This window comes from Rhinoraja longicauda, chromosome 1 (assembly GCF_053455715.1).
Source record: "Rhinoraja longicauda isolate Sanriku21f chromosome 1, sRhiLon1.1, whole genome shotgun sequence".
Taxonomy (NCBI): Eukaryota; Metazoa; Chordata; class Chondrichthyes; order Rajiformes; family Arhynchobatidae; genus Rhinoraja; species Rhinoraja longicauda.
The window spans coordinates 85531384-85556259 of NC_135953.1; the positions used below are offsets into that span (position 1 = coordinate 85531384).

Genomic DNA, 24876 nt, shown 5'->3' on the forward strand with positions numbered 1-24876 from the left:
CACATTTTTCCACGAAACACATGCCTTGTGCTTGCCTTGCCACTGGCCTATATTCGCCTGGCCTCGCCGCTAGCCTCGCGCCTGGCCCGGCCTCGCCGCTGGCCTCACCTCGCCGCTAGCCTGGCCTAGCCGCTGGCCTGTACTCGCCGCTAGCCTGTACTAGCCTGGCCTGGCCTCACCTCTCCTTTCGTAGCTGGCCCGGCCTCGCTGTGGAGCGTGAGGCCCGTTGATGTTGAGAGGGGATGAGGTGAGGGATGATGGAGTGGGAGGGTGGGGGAGGAGGGGGTTGGGGGAGTGGAGGTGCGGAGAAAGGGTAAGGAGTAGGGGGGTGGGGGAGGGTAGTGGTGGGGGGAGTAGGGGGGGGGGCATGGACCGTTGTGATTTGCTGTTGAAGACCACTGGAGCAAGTATGTTTTCAATTAAATTAGGTATGTGCAGTTTTAAATGAAACTCTTTCTTCATAACTTAGTCATAAATTTTGTGACCATTGTTCTTTTATTCCATACCAAGAGAATTGGGATGTGTGAGGAAAAAGCAAAATAGAAAAAACTAAACAAAACTATTTTTTCTTTGTGTTGTAAATAGTATTTCTGTTCAATAACCTTTCTATAAATAGTAGAATACTCATGATAGGCCTGACATTGTACATGTAGTCCAAAAACTATAGACTGTTGGAAATAATAGTTGTTTTTCACACTTGAATGTAGTGCAACGCGTGTGCACATTTGGCATGCATACTTTATTTTGCTGAAATTTTGCATTGCGCCCTATTATGAATTTTGATGTAAAATTCTGAATTTTGGACATCAAAATTCTGAATTTGTAAAATCAAATGTTGGGAGGTCTGGGCCACTGTAAAATTGTTTTTATTGTGTAGAGAATGGATGTAAAAGTGGGATAACGTACAACTAGTGTGAACAGGCAGAGTGCCTGTCAGAGTGCACATAGTAGGCTGATACCATGCAATATCTTTCAATCAATTAAATATAAGAGGTTGCAAGCTACTATTTTTTATTTAAATGCAAAGATACAGCAGATTAGCAAATGTCAGAACTGCACTATCAGCAAATGGTGAAAGTATACAATAGAGACCCATATATTGTATTTTTGTGTATTCTAGTGATGCCAGTATGAAGATAATCACTCTTCCGTTTTCAGGGTGAAAGGGAGACAGTACTTGCTGAAGACATTTCTCTTCTGAAGAATCCATGAATTGGAGTCAGGGCAAACACAGTGACATTCAACACATACAGTACAATATCAAATAATCTTTTTTATTTTGTCATTCTGGTCATTTCAGTTACATAGAAAATAGGTGAAGGAGGAGGCCATTCAGCCCTTCAAGCCAGCACCACCATTCATTGTGATAATAGCTGATCGTCCACAATCAATAACCCGTGCCTGCCTTCTCCCCATATCCCTTGATTCCACTAGCCCCTAGAGCTCTCTCTAACTCTCTCTTAAATCCATCCAGTGATTTGGCTTCCACTGCCCTCTGTAGCAGAGAATTCCACAAATTCACAACTCTCTGGGTGAAAAAAATCCATCTCACCTCAGTTTTAAATACCCTCCCCATTATTCTAAGACTGTGGCCCCTGGTTTTGGACACCCTCAACATTGAGAACATTTTTCCTGCAATATGTTGTTCTGCCAATATCCCTGTAAAAGATATTTAGGTATTAATATGAAAAACCAACAGCATAAATCATAATTTTGGGGAAATAGTTTCAGAATTCTGTGTTGATGGGTAACTAATGCAAAGTAAATCTAGAAAATACTGATTTCAAATCTGAAATGAACAAATGAGTTTGAATCAAGAATTGAATTGTATCAAGCTGGAGCATTATATGTATCTGACTGGAGCATTCTAGGTGCTTCAGGAGATCAGATTTTTGTCCAGATCTGATCTATCTGAATCTAGATGGTCTGCTTCTCTCAATAACTTCAGACCAAGGTGTCATGTTTTGTGTTGCCTTGAGGTATTTCACAGATTTTTAAGTCCCATTTTTGTTTTCCTCTCTATCCCTCACTAACTGTCTTCATTATCTATAAACTATTCCTCTCTCTAAATTATGGGTTCACCTGGATTGGCTTGAATTTACCCCGTCAGATAAATTCCTTTTGTTGTGTTCATTTCTCTTCTATTTTCTTTGTAACTTAAAACACATTTTCTTACTTCCCCTATTCTAATGAAGGGTCATCAACAAGACACATTACTTCAGTTTCTCTTTTCACTGATGTTCCAACACTTCCTGGGTTTTTTTCAGGTTTCCAGCATCTGCAATTCTTTGATTTTCGTGCGGGGAGGGAGGTTGTGTGCAAATATAGAACAGATGTAACAATGGAAGGCAGTAAATAAAATAATCTGGAAAGGCATTATCGAACTTCATTTATGCTAGTTTTAAATGGACTGTAGAAATACTTTATTTTCACAGCTAGAAAGTTAGATAATGAGCTATAATAGTTTTTGATGAACACCAAGATTGAAATAGTTGAGCGCAGCCTTAGAATTTAAAGTAGATGTTGACTTATTTACGTAAACATCAATAATTCAAAACTATTTTTAAATCTATACTTTCCTGACTACAGTTTAAAAATATTTAAATTATGTGATGATAAGGTATGATATTGAAACAGTTTATTTGTTTTACTGCAATATTTTAATTTCTGGCACATAAATTCTGATAAGCACAGATCAGCTCTGCACCTTTTCTGTTTCATCAGTCTTCGTCTTTCCTTTCCATAGATTTCCAAACACAATTCCAGAAAACAGTACTAGTCCCAATATGCGATTCAAACAGAATTTCTTCCAGCAATCTTGAGGATTATTTATGTCCAATGAGGATATCTGTTTTAGAAAGAGCATAATATACATTCAGATAGATCAACATCTTAAGTAAAAAGAAATTTTACATGCATCTTTGCAAAAAATATTTTCTTATTTAAAAGTACAATTGAGTGCCATCATAAAAAAGGCTTTGTCATTATTTTGATAAGACCGTAAATTCATAATTTTAAAGTCAACCTTTTCTTAGATTAACACTAATTATCTTACAAATTATAATAATTGAACTAGATTTTATCTTTCTCCAGTGCAATAGCTACCTCTGCAAGTTGTTATCCAGCAAAGACAGGATAATCCAGATCACAACTTTCCCCGTTATATCTATAGCTCCCAGAATAATTTACTTAATTTATAAAATATGTTGCATAATGTCTAGTTTATTCTTTCCCTTGTTTGGAATTTTGCCTGGAAAATAACTCATGTTGGAACAATTCATCTTTATATCTGAATGTAAACCTAGAATATACATATTTATATGAAATGAGCACTCTATGGACATCTGCTAACAGTCGCGGAATACCTTTGGACCGCAACCCAATAGATTTTTTAAAAATCCAACCTCTTATCATAATCTATTATTTTTATGAAAAGAAGTTCATAGTTTTTCTGAACCATTACAGTCTTAAATTTGTTTAGACCAGTTTAAGCAGAGCAAACTGCAAAGTTAATGCTAAACTGGTAATTTCTTACAGAACGTAATCTTGGTAGAATCTGTTGCAACATACATAAATCATAAGGTCATAAGGAACGGGTGTAGAATTAGGCCATTCGGCCCATCAAGTCTACTCTGCCATTCAATCATGGCTAACTATCTCTCCCTCCTTCTCCCCATAACCTCTGATACCTGTACTAATCAAGAATCTCTCTCTGCTTGGCCTCCACAGCCTTCTGTGGCAAAGAATTCCACAGATTCACCACCCACTGACTAAATGTTACACGATTCATTGATACTTAAAACACTTAACAATTGCAGATAGGAAAACTGAATAGAGATTCCTCTTAAATTATCCGACCGTGGTGCTCATATGCGAGTTCAGTATCTTGACCGCGCATGCGCAGGTCGTAGGTCACTTGTGCTAAACATTCTCGCCGGCTGAGCTGCTGCGTGTATACAGACCTGTGTTTCATCCGTATTTTCCAGTTTTGCTTCTTCGAGGTAAGAAAATACTGCTTTAAAATCTATTAATTAGGTGTATTTATGGTTTATTTGTACAAAACTATGATGATTTTGTAGGTTTTATTGCTTTATGCTTTGGTGAATGAGCGACATCGTGACCATTTTCTTTTGCATTGTAACCTGTACTGGAACTGCTCCTCAAGTGGGAATATGTCGCACTTCCCAAAGCACGAGTTATTCTTGTTTTCTCAATCGTTCTTGGATTGTTGGCAATGCAAAAGAAAAACAAACGTTTGAGTGAATGAATTGCTGCTTTGTGCGGGCGGTGGCTACAGTCGGAATGTCAATGGATGACCACTGTAAACTTGAAGCCTCTGTTTGTACAGCGATTAGACAGCTGCAGAGGTCAGCACCCAGCGGAGCAGTTTGTCTGATCAAACCCTCCCTATAATATCACCCAGAAACACATCACTTTGGTAGACACAAAATGCTGGAGTAACTTACCGGGACAGGCAGCATCTCTGGAGAGAAGGAATAGCTGATGTTTCGGGTCAAGACCCTTCTTCAGACTCCAGAGATGCTGCCTGTCTGTCCCGCTGAGTTACTCCAGCATTTTGTGTCTATCATCGATCGGACACTGACATGGGAATGTACCTACCCTCAGTGAAGGCGGGGAATCCCTAGCAAGCCATGTCTGTCCCTTCTCTGTCTCTGGTAACCCGGCAATACAGGCTGTTTGATGTTTAAACAGCACGGTACAGCGTGGAGCAACGTGTCGTGCCGAGAAACATTCAATGCTTCGGGTTATTGAATGAAAGGGAATCCGATGTAAATGTCTCTCACAGGTGAGTTGGCGCTATTGAAGCCGATGGCACGGTCACTCTTCCAACTCGCTGGCAATCAGCCTGTGTAATTATTTTCCAACCAAAATCGATGCAGGAGGGAGTACTTTTTAAAAATCCCAGAACTGACCTGAGTTTTGAATCAAGACCCTTCAGAAGAAGAAGTCTGAAGAAGGGTCACGACCCGAAACGTCAGCCATTCCTTCTCTCCAGAGATGCTGCCTGTCCCAGTAAGTTACTCCAGCATTTTGTGTCTACCAAAGTGATGTGTTTCTGGGTGATATTATAGGGAGGGTTTGATCAGACAAACCGCTCCGCTGGATGCTGACCTCTGGAGCTGTCTAATCGCTGCACGAACAGCAGGTTCAAGTGTACAGTGGTCATCCATTGACATTCCGGACTGTAGCCACCGCCCGACAAAGCAGCAAATAAAGATAATTATCGTTATTTTATTTTTTAATTAATGCTTATTTATTTTTGCTATCCACTTTGCTGCTGTAAATTAACCCTGCAAATTTCCCCATTGTGGGACGAATAAAGGATCAGCATCATCACGGACCTCACCATCTCCGGCGATCTACCCTCCAGTGCCTCCAAACTTATAGTTCCCCAGCCCCGCACGGCCCGATTCTACCTCCTACCCAAAATCCATAAACAGAACTGTCCCGGCAGACCCATTGTTTCTGCCTGCTCATGTCCCACCGAACTTATTTCCACCTACCTCGAAAACTCCATCCTATCCCCCCTCGTTAAATCCCTCCCCACCTACGTCCAAGACACCTCACACGCTCTCCATCTCCTCGATAACTTCCGGTTCCCAAGCCCCCACTCCCTCATTTTTCCATGGATGTCCAGTCACTCTACACTTCCATCCCCCACACAAATGGACTCGAAGCCCTCCGTTTCTTCCTCGACCATAGAACCAGCCAATCCCCATCTACCAACACTCTCCTCCACCTAGCAGAGCTGGTTCTTACCCTTAACAACTTCTCCTTTGACTCCTCCCACTTCCTTCAAACCAGAGGCGTAGTTATGGGCACTCGCATGGGCCCTAGCTATGGCTGCCTCTTTGTCGGGTACGTCGAACAGTCCCTGTTCCGGGCGTACACCGGTCCCATCCCCGAACTCTACCTCTGCTACATCGACGACTGCATTGGTGCTGCCTCTTGTACCCATGCAAAACTCACTGACTTCGTACACTTCACTTCCAATTTCCATCCTGCCCTTAAATATACCTGGACTATCTCTGACATCTCCCTCCCGTTTCTGGACCTCACCATCTCCATCACAGGAGACAGACTAGTGACGGACATTTACTATAAACCCACTGACTCACACAGCTATCTGGACTACACTTCTTCCCACCCGGTCGCCTGCAAAAAGTCTATCACCTACTCCCAATTCCTCCGTCTACGCCGCATCTGCGCCCGGGATGAGGTGTTTCACACTAGGGCGTCAGAGATGTCCTCAATCTTCAGGAAACGGGGCTTCCCCTCTTCCATTATAGATGAGGCTCTCACTAGGGTCTCTTCTACATCCCGCAGCTCCGCTCTTGCTCCCACTCCCCCCACTCGCAACAAGGACAGAACCCCCTCGTTCTCACCTTCCACCCCACCAGCCAGCGGATCCAACAAATCATCCGCCAACATTTCCGTCACCTACAACGGGACCCCACCACTGGCCATATCTTCCCATCCCCTCCCATCTCTGCGTTCCGCAGAGACCGTTCCCTCCGTAACTCCCTGGTCCACTCGTCCCTTCCTACCCAAACCACCCCATCCCCAGGCACTTTCCCCTGCAACCGCACGAGATGCAACACCTGTCTCTTTACCTCTCCACTCAACTCCATCCAAGGACCCAAACAGTCTTTCCAGGTGAGACAAAGGTTCACCTGCACCTCCTCCAACCTCATCTATTGCATCCGCTGCTCTAGATGTCAACTTATTTACATCGGTGAAACCAAGCGCAGGCTCGGCGATCGCTTCGCTCAACACCTGCGCTCGGTCCGCATTGACCAAACTGATCTCGCGGTGGCCGAGCACTTCAGCTCCCCCTCCCATTTCCAGTCTGACCTTTCTGTCATGGACCTCCTCCAGTGCCATAGTGAGGCCCACCGGAAATTGGAGGAACAGCACCTCATATTTCGCCTGGGCAGTTTGCAGCCCAGTGGTATGAACATCGACTTCTCCAGCTTTAGATAGTTCCTCTGTCCCTCTCTTCCCCTCCTCCTTCCCAGATCTCCCTCTATCTTCCTGTCTCCACCTATATCCTTCCTTTGTCCCGCCCCCCTGACATCAGTCTGAAGAAGGGTCTCGACCCGAAACGTCACCCATTCCTTCTCTCCCGAGATGCTGCCTGACCTGCTGAGTTACTCCAGCATTTTGTGAATAAATACCTTCGATTTGTACCAGCATCTGCAGTTATTTTCTTATATTATTATTATTATAATTCATTCACTCAAACGTTTGTTTTTCTTTTTGCATCGCCGACATTCCAAGAACGATTGAGAAAACCAAGAATAACTCATGGTTTAGGAAGTGCGACATATTCCCGCTTGAGGAGCAGCTCCGGTACAAGTTACAATGCAAAAGAAAATCATCACGATCTCGCTCACTCACCGAAGCATAAACAATAAAACCTATAAAATCATCGTAGTTTTGTACAAATTAACCATAAATACACCTAATTAAGTTTTTAAAGCAGTATTTTCTCACCTCGAAGAAGCAAAACTGGAAAATACAGATGAAATGCAGGTTTGTATACATGCAGCAGCTCAGCCGGCGAGAAGGTTTAGTACAAGTGACATATGACATGCGCGGGCGAGATACCAAACTCGCTTATTTATTTAAAAAAATCCTCCTTGGCAATTAACAAGGGATTTGATTGTTTCAGAACAAACAATATTTTAAAGGAGATAGCAAAGCACAGGCTCTATTATTCATGAAAAACGGGGATAAAAAGTTAAAAAATATTATTCCAACCCAACCCCAGTCACATTTGCAAAAATATCATTTTTTGTCTCAATCATTGTGTGCTGTGAATGACATCTACAAATGTTCATACCTGATGGGCCAGGTGTGCTCCAACAGCTACCACAGTTGCATAATAGGGTAACGTCTGTTCACTATTTAGTCCTACCACTGTCAATCCTGTCAGCATGACTGCGCTGAATCCTATTAACCATTGTTTGGTCTGTTCTTGAAACTTCAGTGCAGTTGATTTCACTCCTACCAGAATATCATCTGCTTTATCCTAGATAAAGAAACTCACAATAATGCAACTTGAAGAATATTTCACACATCAAAAATGAAAAACACTGCAATTTTCTCATGATGATCTTGCACCAAAACCAAGATAATGAGTTCAGAACAGGCGATTGAATATCTGGAAACACTTTTCAATTAAAAAAAATTACAACCAACGTTTCCTTAAATGAGATACACAGAATAAAATAGTTTTAATGACAATATTTTAAAATATAAACATTAAAATTTCAATAAACATTACTCAGATGTTACTCCTCCCAAAGTTCGCAAGATTGAAAAACTTGTATAATTTGTATCTAGAACACAACTTTACATATATCTTGCAGCCATGCATTTTAATTGGCATTCTACTTGTAAAAAGATGCCAAATGGAACAAACAGCTTCATAATTACATTTTGGATTCATTCAAGTTATGGTTAAAAAAAGGGCACGACTCTCCCTGTTGAAATACACCATTTCAGCATATAACAAAGGTTCAAAGATCAGTTTATTGTCACGTGTACCAATTAAGGTACATTGAAACTCGAATTGCCATACAGCCATACTAAAACAAAATGCAACCAGACACATAAAAGTTAACATAAACATCCACCACAGCAGATTCCCCACATTCCTCACTGCGACGGAAGGCAATAAAGTCTCTTCCTCTTTATTCTCCCGCGGTCATGGCAGTCGAACCATCCGTAGTCGGGACGATTGAAAGTCCCGCAGCCGGTGATCGAAGCTCCCGCGTCGGGGCGTTCAAACTCCCGTGCCAGGGCGATTGAAGCTCCCGCGTCAGGGCGGGCAAAGCTCCTGCGGCTTGGAGCTTCCGAAGTCAGTCTCTAACCAGGGACCACGAGCTCCATGATATTAAAGTCCACAGGCTCCCGCGGTTGGAGCTCCGAGGTCGATCCCCAACAGTGCACCCCCAGCTCCACGATGTAAAAGGCTCCCGCAGCTGGAGCTCCCGAAGTCAGTCTCCAGCAGAGGCCGCCAACTCCTTGATGTTAGGCCGCAGTACGGACGGAGATACGATACGGAAAAAAATCGCATCTCCGTCGAAGTAAGAGATTTTTTATAAGTTTCCCCCAACCCCCCACATAAAACAAGCTAAAGAACACTAAAACATACATTTAACACATACTAAAAGACACCAAAGAAGAAAGGGACGAGACAGACTGTTGGCAAGGCAGCCATTGCAGGCGCCACCCGGTGGTTTAACTGGTAGAATAACAGAATAATGTGACTGATGAGGTCTTATTTGAGTGATGAATGCAACAAAAGCATGTTAAAGATTGCATTGCTAAAATAATAGGCGGAGAATACAATTGTTTCAACAGTAGTCAATCGCAAAAAAATACAAGTTTAAGCTTAAAAATACATTTTCCTGTGATGTGAGGAGTAGAATTATATTTGTTACTCTTGATGTTGCCCAAGAGGTGTTGTACACAGTTCTAGCATAACCTTCTGGCTCCTACATTCTATGCCAAAAAAAATTAGGTACATTGTGAAATGGGGTGTGTTGGGCTAGAAATTCTTCCTTGTGGAAAAAAGGTATGATACAACTTCATTGCACAAGGTTTTCGAATAACGAGATTCTATTATGCAAAGGCCCACGTATGGGAAACGGGGGGATAAAGAGAGAGAACTGCAGAACGGACAGGTAGGAAGAGTAACACCTAGGTCGGGAACAATTGTGCAATACACATTGCTGGTTGATAGGATGAGTTCATCAGACACATGAAAATGAAAGTCGCAGGTAATGACGACCAAAACAGATTCCAGGGCCGTGAATGTAGCAATCTCCAAGAACTTATCAAATACTAATTGTATATTAACAATCAGGTTTAAATCTAGATTGCATGATAAAAATGTTTGTAGATGATACAAAAAAGACGATATGACTGATAGTGAGAAGTAAATCTGAGTAGATAATGGTATGAAAAATCTGCTCAGTTGAACAGAAAAATGACGTATCTACATTAGTACATTAGTATAAACGTTTGTGGTTATAGCAAGATAGGATACAAATAAGTAGCAGGACGTGCGCAGTTGAGAAATGCATGTCCACAGATCATTCACGTAGCAGGAAACTGGTTAGGAAGATATATTTCGGGATTCTTATGTTTATTAGCTGTAACATATGACATAGGAGCGGAAATATTTGCTAGAACTGTATTCAAAATCAATTAGACAACATCAAGAGTCACAAATGTGATTCTCGTTATCACATCACTGGAAAAATGATTGCACTATTTGCAATATTTTCAAGGATGCTGCCAAGACAAAAAATAGTTATGAGGAAACAATAGATATTTTGGGGTTGCTTTATTTGTATTAGAGGAAGCTGAAGGGAGACTTTGTTAAGGTGTAAAAAAATATGAGGGCCTATTCTCTTAGCAGAGGGTCAAGAACTAGAGGGTTTAAATACATTTTAAGTAATTTGTGGTATTAGGAGATAAAGAACATCATTTTTGTGTTTTAAGTCTTATAGTATTTTCCTCCCATTTCCTTGTATTTTGATAAGTTTCCTGTTTTCCTTCCTTAAAGCCAATATACAGTGCCCTCCATAATGTTTGGGACAAAGACCCATCATTTATTTATTTGCCTCTGTACTCCACAATTTGAGATTTGTAATAGAAAATAATCACATGAGATCAAAGTGCACATTGTCAGATTTTATTTTAAAGGGTATTTTTATAAATTTTGGTTTCACCATGTAGAAATTACAGCTGTGTTTATACATAGTCCCCCCATTTCAGGGCACCATAATGTTTGGGGCACATGGCTTTACAGGCGTTTGTAATTGCTCAGGTGTGTTTAATTGCTTCCTTAATGCAGGTATAAGAGAGCTCTCAGCACCAAGTCTTTCCTCCAGTCTTTCCATCACCTTTGGAAACTTTTATTGCTTTTTATCAACATGAGGACCAAAGTTGTGCAAATGAAAGTCAAAGAATCCATTATGAGACTGAGAAACAAGAATAAAACTGTTAGAGAGATCAGCCAAACCTTAGACTTACCAAAATCAACTGTTTGGAACATCATTAAGAAGAGAGCACTGGTGAGCTTACTAATCGCAAAGGGACTGGTAGGCCAAGGAACATCTCCACAGCTGATGACAGAAGAATTCTCCCTATTATAAAGAAAAATCCCCAAACACCTGTCCGACAGATCAGAAACAGTCTTCAGGAGTCAGGTGTGGATTTGTCAATGACCACTGTCCGCAGAAGACTTCATGAACAGAAATACAGAGGCTACACTGCCAGATGCAAACCACTGGTTAGCCACAAAAATAGGATAGCCGAGTTACAGTTTGCCAAGAAGTACTTAAAAGAGCAACCACAGTTCTGGAAAAAGGTCTTGTGGACAGATGAGACGAAGATTAACTTATTAAGTGATGGCAAGAACAAAGTATGGAGGAGAGAAGGAACTGCCCAAGATCCAAAGCATACCACCTCATCTGTGAAACATGGATGTAGGGGTGTTATGGCCTGGGCATGTATGGCTGCTGAAGGAACTGGCTCACTTATCTTCATTGATGATACAACTGCTGATGATAGTAGCATAATGAATTCTGAAGTGCATAGACACATCCTATCTGCTCATGTTCAAACAAATGCCTCAAAACTCATTGGCCGGCAGATCATTCTACAGCAAGACAATGATCCCAAACATACTGCTAAAGCACCAGAGTTTTTCAAAGCTAAAAAATGGTCAATTCTTGAGTGGCCAAGTCAATCACCCGATCTGAACCCAATTGAGTATGCCTTTTATATGCTGAAGAGAAAACTGAAAGGGACTAGCCCCCAAAACAAGCATAAGCTAAAGATGGCTGCAATACAGGTCTGGCAGAGCATCACCAGAGAAGACACCCAGCAACTGGTGATGTCCATGAATCACAGACTTCAAGCAGTCATTGCATACAAAGGATATGCAACAAAATACTAAACATGACTACTTTCATTTCCATGATATTGTTGTGTCCCAAACATTACAGTGCCCTGAAATGGGGGGGACTATGTATAAACACAGCTGTAATTTCTACATGGTGAAACCAAAATGTATAAAAATGGCCGTTATTATAATCTGACAATGTGCACTTTAACCACGTGATTTTTTAAATTACAAATCTCAAATTGTGGAGTACAGAGGCAAAGAAATAAATGATGGGACTTTGTCCCAAACATTATGGAGGGCATTGTAAATAGTTGCTTGTGTACATTTGGAATGCAGTTTTAGTGGTTCCTGCCAAAATACCTAATTTGGGTTTTAACAATTTCTGTGAGGCTGCATAGTTTGGTCACAGAGTGATACAGTGTGGAAACAGGCCCTTCAGCCCAACTCGCCCACACTGGCCTGCTGCTAGAAAATTGACATTTAGGTAAACCATAAAATTATCACCTTACCTGATGTGCATAAATAGTGTCATATATCAATGTCCACATGACTCCAGAGATATAAAGTGGTAGGCAGATTGACCAATCACAGGAACCATTCACAGCAGACCAACCTAAAAGTGCTCCCCAGTTAAATGTAAGACCTACAAGACATTAATTTTCATGAGAAATCAATTATATTAACATAAATTATAAAAGATTGCATCAAACAAAATCTATGGCATAAAACTGATGTGAAAAAGGTTTAGATGTAATGTAAAACAAGTGTTAACCAAACCTTATTTCAAACCACTGCTTCGTGTATCTCAGACAGGCATTCTCTTTTAAGAATGGCACCGACAAGCAACAAAATCTTCTCTAAGTAATCTCACTGAAACAGAACCCCAAATATACTTCATTTGCAGCATTTAACAAAATTGTAGTGCTACTTCTGTTGAATAAGTTACTCAATATGTACTTTATGAAACAAAAATACATTGACTCCATAAAGATATCTGAAATAGCAGTGAAGCACAAGTGGAATGTAATTCCAGTGGAACCACCATCTTAATGGAGGGGCCATGTGAACAACTCAAAGGCTGCAAACAGTCAAGGAACAGCAATTTGTTCTTACAATATTTTTTGTGTTTACGATTGTTCAAAAAGCTAAATTAAAACACCGTTAAATACGGAGAAAAAGTAATCATTAAAGAAGAATGAAATTTCATTTGATCTAAAACAGGTCAAGGGATTTAGAAATAGTAACATATAGTAATGGATAATGTACTTGGAAGAAATTACATTTGGTTGCATTAAAAGAAGAACTGACATTTGAATTCCGCAGATAATTTAAAAAAAGATGGGTTAGGAAATAGTTGTGAGAGTAGTAGTGGAGTCTAAACTGGCAGGTATTTAATTTTATTTCTTTGGGAGAAGTTACAGGTTAGATAATTCTCTGACAGCTCAGTAAAAGTGTCTCATATTGTATCACAATTGCCAGATCCCTTACCTGGAGACAAGAGACTGCAGCTGCTGGACTCTACAGACAACAGTTTACTGGAGGAACTCAGTCGAGCAGCATCTGTGCAGGTGGTTGGGGGGGGGGAGGAATTATTAATGTTTTGGGTCGAGGTGTTGCATTAGGATTGAGAGTGGTGAGGGAAGATAGACAGTATAAAGAGGAGAGGTGAAATAGGGGGCAGTAGGTGGACAGGGGAAATTTGATGGATGATTGGCAGATGGAGCTAGGTGGGACAGAGGGAGGGATGGATTCGGGTGACAGACATGTGAGTGATAAGTGGAATCAGGAAGACAAAGAAATGGAAAAAGGGCAGGTGGATCCAGGTTGTGGGATGGGGGGGAAGTGGATGGTGATGGTGGAGATAGCTAGAAGGGTAATAAGCAGGAAAACAAAAGCTACCAACCCTAGAATCTGATAAATAAGGAAGGGGAAATGGGAATCATTAGGGGAGATATGAAGGGCTGATGGAACAGGATGGGGGAAGAGGATCCCAGGGATGAAATGTGTGGGTAGTTGGTGGATGGAACAAGAAGGAGGGGGACAGAAATGAATGATGGGAGTGGAAGGAGGTGACTAGAAATGGGAAAGGGCATAAAAATTCTATGTTCATACCACTGGGTGTAGATTACCCAGTTGGAATATCATGTCTTGTTCCTCTTTGTATTGGAAGTGCGGAAAGCCAAGGTTAGCCAGGTCAGTGAGAGAATAGGAAGGGGAGCTGAAATGGCACCTGGCTAGGTACTGTGGACAGTATAGCCACTGTGGACAGAGTACAGGTGCTCCGCAAATTGGTCATCAAGTCTAAGCATTGTCCCACCAATGTGGAGGCCACATCAGGAGCACCGAATGCAAAAGATTAGGTTGGAGGAAACGCATGCGAATCTTTGCCGCACCGAGAAGGCCTGTTCAGTCTTCAGATATCGGTCCCCAGATATTGGTGATGGAAGAGGCATAAGAATAAGTGCTGCACCTGGCACGGTTGCAGGCTAAAGGCTGACATTCCTGCCCCTTATCACCCATTTTCATCCCTTCCTGCTTCCATCCATGTACTACCCAAATACTTCACTGGCTGGATCCCCTTCCCCATTTGGTTACATCGCCCCTTCACCTCTTCCCTATAGCCGTCTGTTATCACCTTCCGTTCCATTATCACCTTACGTTACTCATCATTTCCAGCTTCTGACTCCACCTTCACCCTCTCACCCCTTCACTTGGCTCAATCTGCCTTTTTTCCCCACACTTTTGCCTGGGTCCTTATACCTATCACCCATCTACTCTGTCTTCCAACTCTATCCCCCAACCTGCCTCCCCATCTGCTCATCATTCTTTGCCCCTCCTCGGTCCACCAATCGCCTGCTAGCCCTTATCTCAGTCCTCCCCCTCTTCTCTTTCTACTGGCTATCTTCCCTGTTCACACTCAATCCTGATGCCATATCTTGACCTAAAATGTTGACAATTCTTTTTACCCCATCCTTCTGAGTTCCTCAAGCAGACAATTTGTTGCCCTTGAATTTACTCATGTGCATAGCAAATTATTTAGCAAGTGGATTCCATTCAAGGATCTTTATTTCCTAATACACTATAAAAAAAAGCTTTGTGCAATAAATTAAGTGTCAGTCTCAGCTTACTGAATTTTTCAATTGCTTTATGCCCCCTGGAGCCAATTCTGTCTCGATTCAAGATATAGAACAAAATAGAATGATCTTGAGTAAATCTCAATGTTTTTTTAAATAATTTTTTTTTTAATCCAAGTTAGAGTATTTTACCTATAGCTATGGATTTTTCTTAAAGGTATTTTTCTTCCTACGGGTCAAACAACTGTGAAGTACCAAAGTTTTTCCTTACCCAGAATTAACTGTGGCCAATAAGTTAGCCTCTTCATCAGCGGATAAGTGACGACGAGGCCAAGCGATGCAGCTCCAAGTACAATGCTGTCAATAAAATGAAATGAAAATCCCAGAAGATTTGGAAAAATATAGAATTACCAAAACCAATAGTACTTGCATGAGTATTTTTAGCCAATATAAAACAGTGGGCAATTTTTTTTAGGTTATTGGATTCAAAACACGAGAAGAAAACTGCAGATGCTCGAAAGCTAAGATAAAAGGTGAAAATGTTGGAAATGTCAGCAGATCACATAATCTGTGGAGTGAGAAAAAGTTATTGTTTCAAGCATGACCACCTTTCCTTCTTTGTTGTTTTATAGTATGTGTTAAATGTATGTTTTAGTGTTCTTTAGCTTGTTTTATGTGGGGGGTGGGGGGGTTGGAGGACACTTTTTAAAATCTCATACCTCAACGGAGATGCATTTTTTTTCCAGTATCGTATCTCCATCCGCACTGCGGCCTAACATCGTGGAGCTGGCGGCCTCTTGCTGGGGATCGACTTCAGGAGCTCCAACCGTGGGAGCCTGCGGGACTTAACATCGTGGAGCTGGCAATCCCTGTCGGAGATCGACCTCAGAGCTCCAACTGCAGGAGCTTGCGGACGTTAACATTGTGGAGCTCGCGGCCCCTAGTTAGAGATCGACCGGGAGCTCCAAGCTGCAGGAGCTTCGACCGCCCCGATCATGGGTGCTTCCATCGCTCCGACGCGGGAGTTTCGATCACTATGGATGGTTCGACTGCCCCGACCGTAGGAGAAAAGGAGGGAAGGAGATTAGACTTTATTGCCTTTCATCACAGTGAGGAATCTGCTGTGGTGGATGCTTATGTTAACTTTTATGCAGTTGTGTGTCTTGTTACATTTTTTAGTTTGGCTGTATGGTAACTCGAGTTTCACTGTACCTTAATTGGTACAAAAGACCTTTGAAGTTGATTACATTTTCTCAGAAGTGAGAAAAAAAGAAAACGGGCATGCCTTACATTGCCAACTGGCAAAGGAATGGGAAATAAAAGGTACTAGGCCAAGTGGACCTGTTGGGCCCATTCCTTGTTGGGTTCCCATCGTGACATGGGAAAATCGCGTTTGTTCTTTAAAATAAATAGCATTTTTTTCTTAAAAATAAAATAAATCTTATCTGGAATGTTTTTGCTTTTTATGGTTAAAATCCTCTCTTGGAGATCCTCAAGATTGTGCCCTCATTCAGCAGCAGCGTCAGCTCGACTGCGATGGCAGTTGCTTTGAGCGGGAAGAAACTGCTCCCCACTCACCCACTCCATCCCCCTCCACCCCCTCACCACTCCATCCCCCTCACCCACTCCATCCCCCTCCCCCCACTCACCCCCTCCCTCCCCCCATTCACCCACTCCATCCCCCTCCTCCCTTCCCCCCATTCACCCACTCCATCCCCCCTCCCGAGAGTGAGAGAGCAAGAGAGAGGAGAGGAGAGGAGAGGATGAGAGATGGAGAGATAGAGAGATAGATCTGCAGTATCTGCAGTTCCCTTCTATCTACTGGTTATAATATGATTTTGATCAGGAACTAGAGAACCACTTAAATTACTTTGGAAATTGTCAAGCAGAAAAATTGGTGTGTTGGTAAAAGAAACACATCGTAGCCGGAAAAAATATTGTTTTCACTGACACCATTATCTCATAAGGTGCTATTTACACAGTGGCTGGCCATTGAACTTGACTTGCAATTGCTTCTCCTGACACTTGAGCAATGATACTCTACTAGACAATGTAACATTCAGCCTTTTTAGTATCTTCAGCTTGCAGTGACACAACAGGAAAAATAATTTTGTTGTGAGTCTGAAACTCACTACCCCCTAATGCCCTTTTCTCCATTGGCATAACTGTTAATGTAATTAAATGTTCAATAATATGCGATTTCTTAGGAATGCAAGTTGTAGTTGTTGTTGTTCGTCCTTCGGGTTCGAAGATGACCATGACTTCACTTTCAGTTGGAGGATTGGTGACTGTGGGTCCGGAAGTGATTGGTGAGGCCAATCCGGGCCCGGAAGGCATGCCCACATGTGGGATGGGTGGGTGCTGCAGTGGAAGTGGAGGTAGCCTGGGCCTTGCGCGCGGTGCGTTTCCTCTGGGTCTCTGCAGTGCGTCTGTTCTCTGCTACACGGGCTCCTGTGGTGAGCTTGCTACGCCAGGTTGGACGGTCCAGAGCAAGAGACTCTCAAGTGCTGAGGTTGATGTCCAAGTCTTTGAGAGACACTTTGAGGCAGTCCTTAAACCGTTTCTTCTGTCTTACTGAGCGCTTGCCCTGACACAGTTCTCCATAGAGAAGCTGTTTTGGCAGTCGACTCTCGGACATTCTGACGACATGGCCTGCCATCTGGCTTGGACTTTCCGTAGGAGGGTGTGGACGCTGGGGATTCCGGCCCATTCCAAGACCACTGTGTCGGGAATTTTGTCCTGCCACCTGATGTGAAAGTGGTTGAGCAGTTTGGCATGTCTGTTGTACAGTCTAGGTCTCACTGGCATAGAGAAGAGTGGTGAATACCACTGCACGGTAGACCTTCAGCTTGGTGGTAAGGCTGAGCCCTCTCCACTCCCAAACATTCTCACGGAGTCGCCCAAAGGCAGCGCTGGCCTTGGCAATCCTGTTGTTGACCTCAGCGTCAATGTTCACCACTCGCGAGAGTGTACTGCCCAGATAGGTAAAGCTGTCGACTGCCTGTAGCTTCTGCCCCTTCACCGTGATGTGTGGTTCCTGGTAGGGCTTTCCAGGCGCGGGCGGGTACATAACTTCAGTATTTTTGGTGTTAATAGAGAGACCAAAGTTGTCACAGGCCTGTGAGAAGCAGTCCATTTCATGCTGCATCTTCTGCTCTGTGCTGGCGTTGAGGGCGCAGTCATCAGCAAACAAGAAATCTCTGATGATGGTCTCCTTCACCTTTGTAACTGCTTGCAGGTGCCAGAGGAATGCAAGTACTGTTTTATAGAACCATCTGTATGTATTTTTATCACTCCATCTCCTACTTCTGAAGCAAACTGCAACCAAACTTGCAATGTTACCACTGCTTTTTTTTTCCAGTTTAAAAAAAAAAAATGTCTTCAGATATTTATTTAGATCTATTTTATCCATACCTATTTAAAAGAAAGCAACTTAAATAATCATTCAAGTGAGAATGCTTTTCATCTCCACAAATACTGAACTAAATTAGTCAAATTGCAACCTCAAGTATGGGTTAATCATACCCAAATATATTTTAACAGTAATATTTGAACACTGTTCAATGTATTATTGAAATGAAAACGCAGAAAATTTTAATAGCTGTACGGGATCGATTTTATTCAAGCACCAAATTGTACATTCAATAGTTTACTACATAAATATAGCATTCTCAATCATCCATACTGACTCTTTGATTAGCTCAAGTGGCTGTTATCTCCCAAAGTGCAACACCTCACTTGCTCAGATTAAATTTTATCGGCCATTTCTCTGCCCATTCTGTAGCTTATCTATATTCCGCCAGATACTTTGACAACATTCTTCACAGCCACAACCCCGGCAATCCAGGTGTCATCTGCAAACTGAGTAACCAACCCATCTACGACCAACTCATTAATATATATCACAAACAGCATGGATCCCAACACATATTCCCGCAGAAATCCACTGATCACAGACCTCCAGCCCAAGTAAGTGGTTCTCTGGAACTCGATCGAAAATTGCAGTCTAACCAATTTTTCCCACTTAATATAAATAGGGTTCCTCGATTCGTCAACCACACATCTAATTTGCAGGAAGCATGTGCATTATAGTAGAACTACCTGCAATTAGTAACAAGATGAAGTGTTATTACTTATTTCCATTATTGGTGGCCACTGGCCATTTCAAACCCTTTATAAAACGATAACCCTAGAATTTATCTGTCCACATGATCTATCTGACCCACATACTGCCCCCATCCCCCGCCATGTGAACACTTAAATTTTCCAGCTACGTGTTTCTCAGTAACCACAAGGCATTGCTGCCAATAGCCATTGCACGGAATACAGAATGTTGTAAATGGCATCGCAAGGACCCAACCCAGTATAAAAAATATGAAGTGAAAAAGAATAAATACATAAAACTGATGACGTCTGCACTGAGTTTGTACATTAGACAATAGACAATAGACAATAGGTGCAGGAGTAGGCCATTCAGCCCTTCGAGCCAGCACCGCCATTCAATGCGATCATGGCTGATCACTCTCAATCAGTACCCCGTTCCTGCCTTCTCCCCATACCCCCTCACTCCGCTATCCTTAAGAGCTCTATCCAGCTCTCTCTTGAAAGCATCCAACGAACTGGCCTCCACTGCCTTCTGAGGCAGAGAATTCCACACCTTCACCACTCTCTGACTGAAAAAGTTCTTCCTCATCTCCGTTCTAAATGGCCTACCCCTTATTCTTAAACTGTGGCCCCTTGTTCTGGACTCCCCCAACATTGGGAACATGTTTCCTGCCTCTAATGTGTCCAATCCCCTAATTATCTTATATGTTTCAATAAGATCCCCCCTCATCCTTCTAAATTCCAGTGTATACAAGCCCAATCGCTCCAGCCTTTCAACATACGACAGTCCCGCCATTCCGGGAATTAACCTAGTAAACCTACGCTGCACGCCCTCCATAGCAAAAATATCCTTCCTCAAATTTGGAGACCAAAACTGCACACAGTACTCCAGGTGCGGTCTCACCAGGGCCCGGTACAACTGTAGAAGGACCTCTTTTCTCCGGGTGCTCCGGTTTACTCCCACATTCCAAAGATGTGCAGATCTGTAGGTTAATTGGCTTCTGTAAATTGTCCCTAGTGTACAGGTAATCGTTGGTCAGCGCAGATTCGGTGGGCCTAAGAACCTGTTTCCACGCTGTATCTTTAAACTAAACATTCTGTACTGGGTCACAGGCATGAATGTCTGGATTGTGCCAACAGTTGGCTCGCCACCTGCGTAATTGGCCCTTAGTCATTTTTCTGGGACCACTGTGTACGTTTTCATTCACTTAAAACAGTAAACCTAATCAGTTGAAGATATTAACTGAACCAATTTGGATGGTAAGAAAGGAAATAAGACTTCAGCCCTACTTCAGCATGCAAGACCGAGTTATATTTGCTCAACCTACTTTCCCAACAAATGATTGCCAAATAATTAAGTTGCAGAGTTGCTTGTTTTAGTGCTGTGTGATTGGAAAGCAATTTACAACAGGTTGAAACATATCTGGGTTGCTTCACGTCAATTGAGAGTTGACTGGGCACCTTAGAATTGTGATAAGCTTATATCCAAGTGATTTCTTTGGCAGATTACCATCTAGTCACATTGTTTCCTGTGAAATCCTCCTTTTGCAACATTTCAGGAAAAACATGTCATCGCTGTTCCAGTCACAAACACCACCACAAAAACTATTTCTATATAATACACTGCCTATTTCACAGACCACAAAGGTAGGTGCCCTTGCTCATCTTTTATACTTTGGCATCCCCACATTAAAATAGCATCCCGCACACCCTGACCCCATCCTCTAACCTCACCAATCCTGACCCATTTGCTGATCAGGCTCGGTATCAATTTAATGTCATCACCAATCTTTGATTTCCCACCTGCCCTGAAGCCCCAGCCTGCATCCACTGATGCCTCACCTGCCATCCTCAATTTTCCTGTAGCTGTCACTGTTGCCTTTCGATAGTGGCTGCAACCTAACCCCTTGTTCCATCCCCTTCCTCCATCCACATAAATTAACCTGATCACAACCCTGTCACCAGTTCATGTCTCAACCTTGACAGCACCTGATGTTAGCATATGATTAAACGTAAGGAATGGAAACAAGAGTAGAACATTTTCTCTACGATTCAATAACATCTTGACTGGTCTTTTACCTCAGCAACTTTCCTGCAATCAGTCCATATTTACTTGCTTCTCTGAACATTTAAAAGTATATCGCTCTCTGCTTTGAATATCCATTGACCTCTTGGGTAATGAAATCCAAATTGTTTAGGTGAAGAAATTTATTTCCATCTCTGCCTTCAATGGCAGGTGTTTCTTTTTTAAAATTCAGGTCGCTGGATCTAGAACCTTGGCCAGATAGGCATTAAATGCTCAGCCATCCAGTCAAGTCTCTTAAGAATTATATATATTTCAAAAGATAGCCTCTTAATTTTCCATACTCAAGACAGAATATGGCTAGTTTACCTCATCACTGATGCAACAAACCCACAATCACAAGTGAAGTTTGCACTGTGCAGCTATGATCATTCAATCTACGCATTCGGCTTTCTAGAAAATCGAGTAAGACTGAACCTCAGCAATTCTCTTAGAAAGACACTTCAATTTAACATTTGGGTTACAAAACAAAACAAAAATCAGTAAATAGTAAATTTATTTCTCCAAGTCTATTTATACTAATCAAAAAAACAGAATTTGACCTATTACAAGTACCGATTCAGTTGCTTCACTTACCTGTAATAATTTAAACACAAGAGAACAACAAGTGCTAGACTCAGTTGACCAGCCAAAAACACGAAAGCCTGAGAACGACTGATTTCTCCAGCAGCTATGGGCCGATTTTCAGTTCTGACAACCTTTTCCAGATCAGAGAGATACATGATGATTAATAGAAGTCCTTGAAAACACATATGTGTAAGATAGCACAAGAAATTAAACCTGCCGTTGGAATGGCAGCAAGTTAAAATATGAATGCTGTAAATGCACAACAGGTTAGGCAGAACCAATGGGACTTAGGACAGAAGCTAACTTTCACCAAGCAAACAAAAAACCTCAAATGCTGGAAATCCGAAATAAAAAAGGTGCTGTAAATATTCAGTAGATCTAATAGCATCTGTGGCGACAGAAATAAAGTTAACAGGCACTTCTTGTTACCATTCGCAATGGAAGGTCAATAACTGCAAAGCCATGAAAAAAAATTTCGGAACACATTGATTTTTAGAGAGCTTGCAAAGCCATGTGACTAAGGCACAAAGGACTGCAGATGCTGCAGTCAGGGGCAAAACTAAACTGCTGGAGGCACCCAGCATGTTAACCAGCATCTATGATGGCAAAGGGATAGTCAACATTGTGTTGAGACCCTACATCCGATGTGACTATTTCTACACATCTAACTTCCATAAACCCACAGTACTCTTTAAATAGTTTATTACCAATTCAAACTTATTGTGTAACCACACACCATCCAATGGTACGTTCAATGTTTATAACACTATGTGTCTCTAATACAAACTAATATTGTTTAAGGACTGTGTAAAAAAAAGCACGATGCTGCTCTAAAATAGAAACACTCTTCTTAAAAGAAAATAATCAATATAAACTTGTTTTATACAAGTACAAGCTTACACAGAAATGAATGTGTACCAGCAGAAGAGTTACCTTTCTATCGATGTCTTTATCCCACATGTCATTGATTGTACACCCAGCTCCTCGCATCAATATTGCCCCTGTTCCAAAAAGTGTAAGCATGGACATATCTGGAAGGCAGCCTGGCTCTGCTGCTAAACCAATACTCCAGGTACATGGCAAATATAGCAACCAGGTTCCTAAAATATTAAATTATAACAAATTAGCACTTTTCTATTGCTTATACAACATTACCATAATAACGCTGCAAAAAGAGGCAAAGAAAATAATTCTAATATTATAAATAGCACCTTGCAAGTTGAGGCCTTACGGTGCTAGAGATCTGAATTTGATCCTGACTTTGGATGCTATCTACATGGAGTTTGCACGTTCTCCCTGTTTCTATCAGAGATAAATAAATTCTTGATTATTATAGGTGTCAGAGGTTATGGGGAGAAGGCAGGAGAATGGGGTTACGAGGGAGAGATAGATCAACTATGATTGAATGGCAAAGTAGATTTGATGGGCTAAATGGACTAATTCTATTCCTATCCCTTATGACCATGACTGAATGTTGTTCCTCTGGATGCTCCGGTTTCCTCCCACATTTCAAAGATGGCGGGTTTGTAGATTAATTGGTCTCCAAATTGCCCTGAGTGTAGAGAAGTGGATGTGAAAGTGTTAGCAGGCGATTGATGATCAGTGTGGACTCAGTGAACCGAAGGGCCTGTTTACATATGCTGTCTTTCTTCCCTATCACTATTGTACTTTGGTTCTGTCTTCACTAAGGAAGACACAAACAATCTCCCTGAAATACTAGGGGACTGAGGATCTAGTGGGAGGGAGGAAATGAAGAGAATCCACATTAGTCAGGAAATGGTGTTAGGTAAACTGTTGGGACTGAAGGCAGATAAATCCCCAGGGCCTTGTGGTCTTCATCCCAGAGTATTCAAGGAGGTGGCCCAAGAAATCGTGGATGTATTGGTGATCATTTTCCAAGGTTCTAGACTCTGGATCAGTTCCTGTAGACTGGAGGGTAACTAATATAACCCCACTTTTTACAAAAGGAGGGAAGAGAGAAAACAGGGAATTATCGACCAGTTAGTCTGACATCGGTAGTGGGGAAGATGCTCGAGTCAATTATTAAAGATGTAATAGCAGCACATTTGGGAAGCAGTGACAGGATCGGTCAGTCAGCATGGATTTATAAAGGGGAAATCGTGCTTGACTAATCTTCTGGAATTTTTTGAGGATGTAACAAGTAGAATGGATAAGGGAGAACCAGTGGATGTGGTGTATCTGGACTTTCAAACAGCCTGACATGGAATTTCTTTAAAAGGTGGTGAATCTATGGAATTCTCTGCCACAGAAGGCAGTGGAGGCCAAATCAATGGATATTTTAAGGCAGAGTTACATTGAAAAATAGGTGCGGGAATAGGCCATTCAGCCCTTCGAGTCAACACCGCCATTCAATATGATCATGGCTGATCATCTAAAATCAGTATTCCATTCCTGCTTTTTCCCGATATCCCTTAATTCCTTTAGCCCAAAGAGCTAATTCTAACTCTTGAAAACATTGATAGAATCTTGATTAGTACGGTTATCAGGGGTTATTTATGGGGAGAAGGCAGGAGAATGGGGTTGAATGCAGAGTAGACTTGATGGGCTTAATGTCCTAATTAGACTCCTATAATTTATGAATTTATGATCTGCATGGAATAGATCATACATGTACCATGATAGAGACGAGGTTCGTTCCACACGAACATTGTGGGCTGAAGTTCCTGTGCTGAACATATGTTGCATGTTCAACCACCCCATGTATCCCCTCCACCGCCAGCCATGCCCTCCCTTTGCCCAGTGTGTACAGTCTCCATGGGTTTACCAATGGGTTTGTCGAGCCTCATCAGCCTCAGGTAGGGCTGCAGTGCCCGCGGCGCCGTCCCCACCAAGGTCGCCGCCGCTGATGGGCCGCCGCCGCCACCGCTATTCCGCCTGAGCTGGGCGGCGGGCAGCGCGCGGGGCTGCCGCTCCCGCTGCCACTCCCGCGTGGCGACGGCGGCCGTTACCCGCCAGCTCCCGGGTAGCGCGAGCGGGGACGCAGACAGCAACCGGCGGGGCGCGAGGCACCTCAACATCGCGAGCAGCTCCTAACCCCTCCCCCGGGCATTCCCAACGTGGACCATGATCCTCTCCCA

At 42.3% G+C, this 24876-nt stretch overlaps 1 protein-coding gene across 2 annotated transcripts; it reads right to left on the bottom strand.

Moving 5' to 3' along the window:
* Positions 1–1010: 1010 nt before the first annotated feature.
* On the bottom strand, positions 1011–24876 carry coq2 (coenzyme Q2 4-hydroxybenzoate polyprenyltransferase). 2 transcript variants are annotated; one of them, XM_078401542.1, is made up of 8 exons: positions 24564–24876; positions 22712–22878; positions 21788–21909; positions 15296–15381; positions 12460–12593; positions 7868–8056; positions 2708–2848; positions 1012–2286 (listed from the first exon to the last, which is right to left on the bottom strand). In XM_078401542.1, the coding sequence occupies exons 1-8, from the start codon at positions 24814–24816 to the stop codon at positions 2182–2184; spliced, it is 1197 nt and encodes a 398-aa protein (XP_078257668.1). In that variant the 5' UTR covers positions 24817–24876; the 3' UTR covers positions 1012–2181. The 2 variants fall into 2 exon arrangements, with proteins under 2 accessions (XP_078257676.1, XP_078257668.1); XM_078401550.1 differs by having other exon boundaries at positions 1011–2848.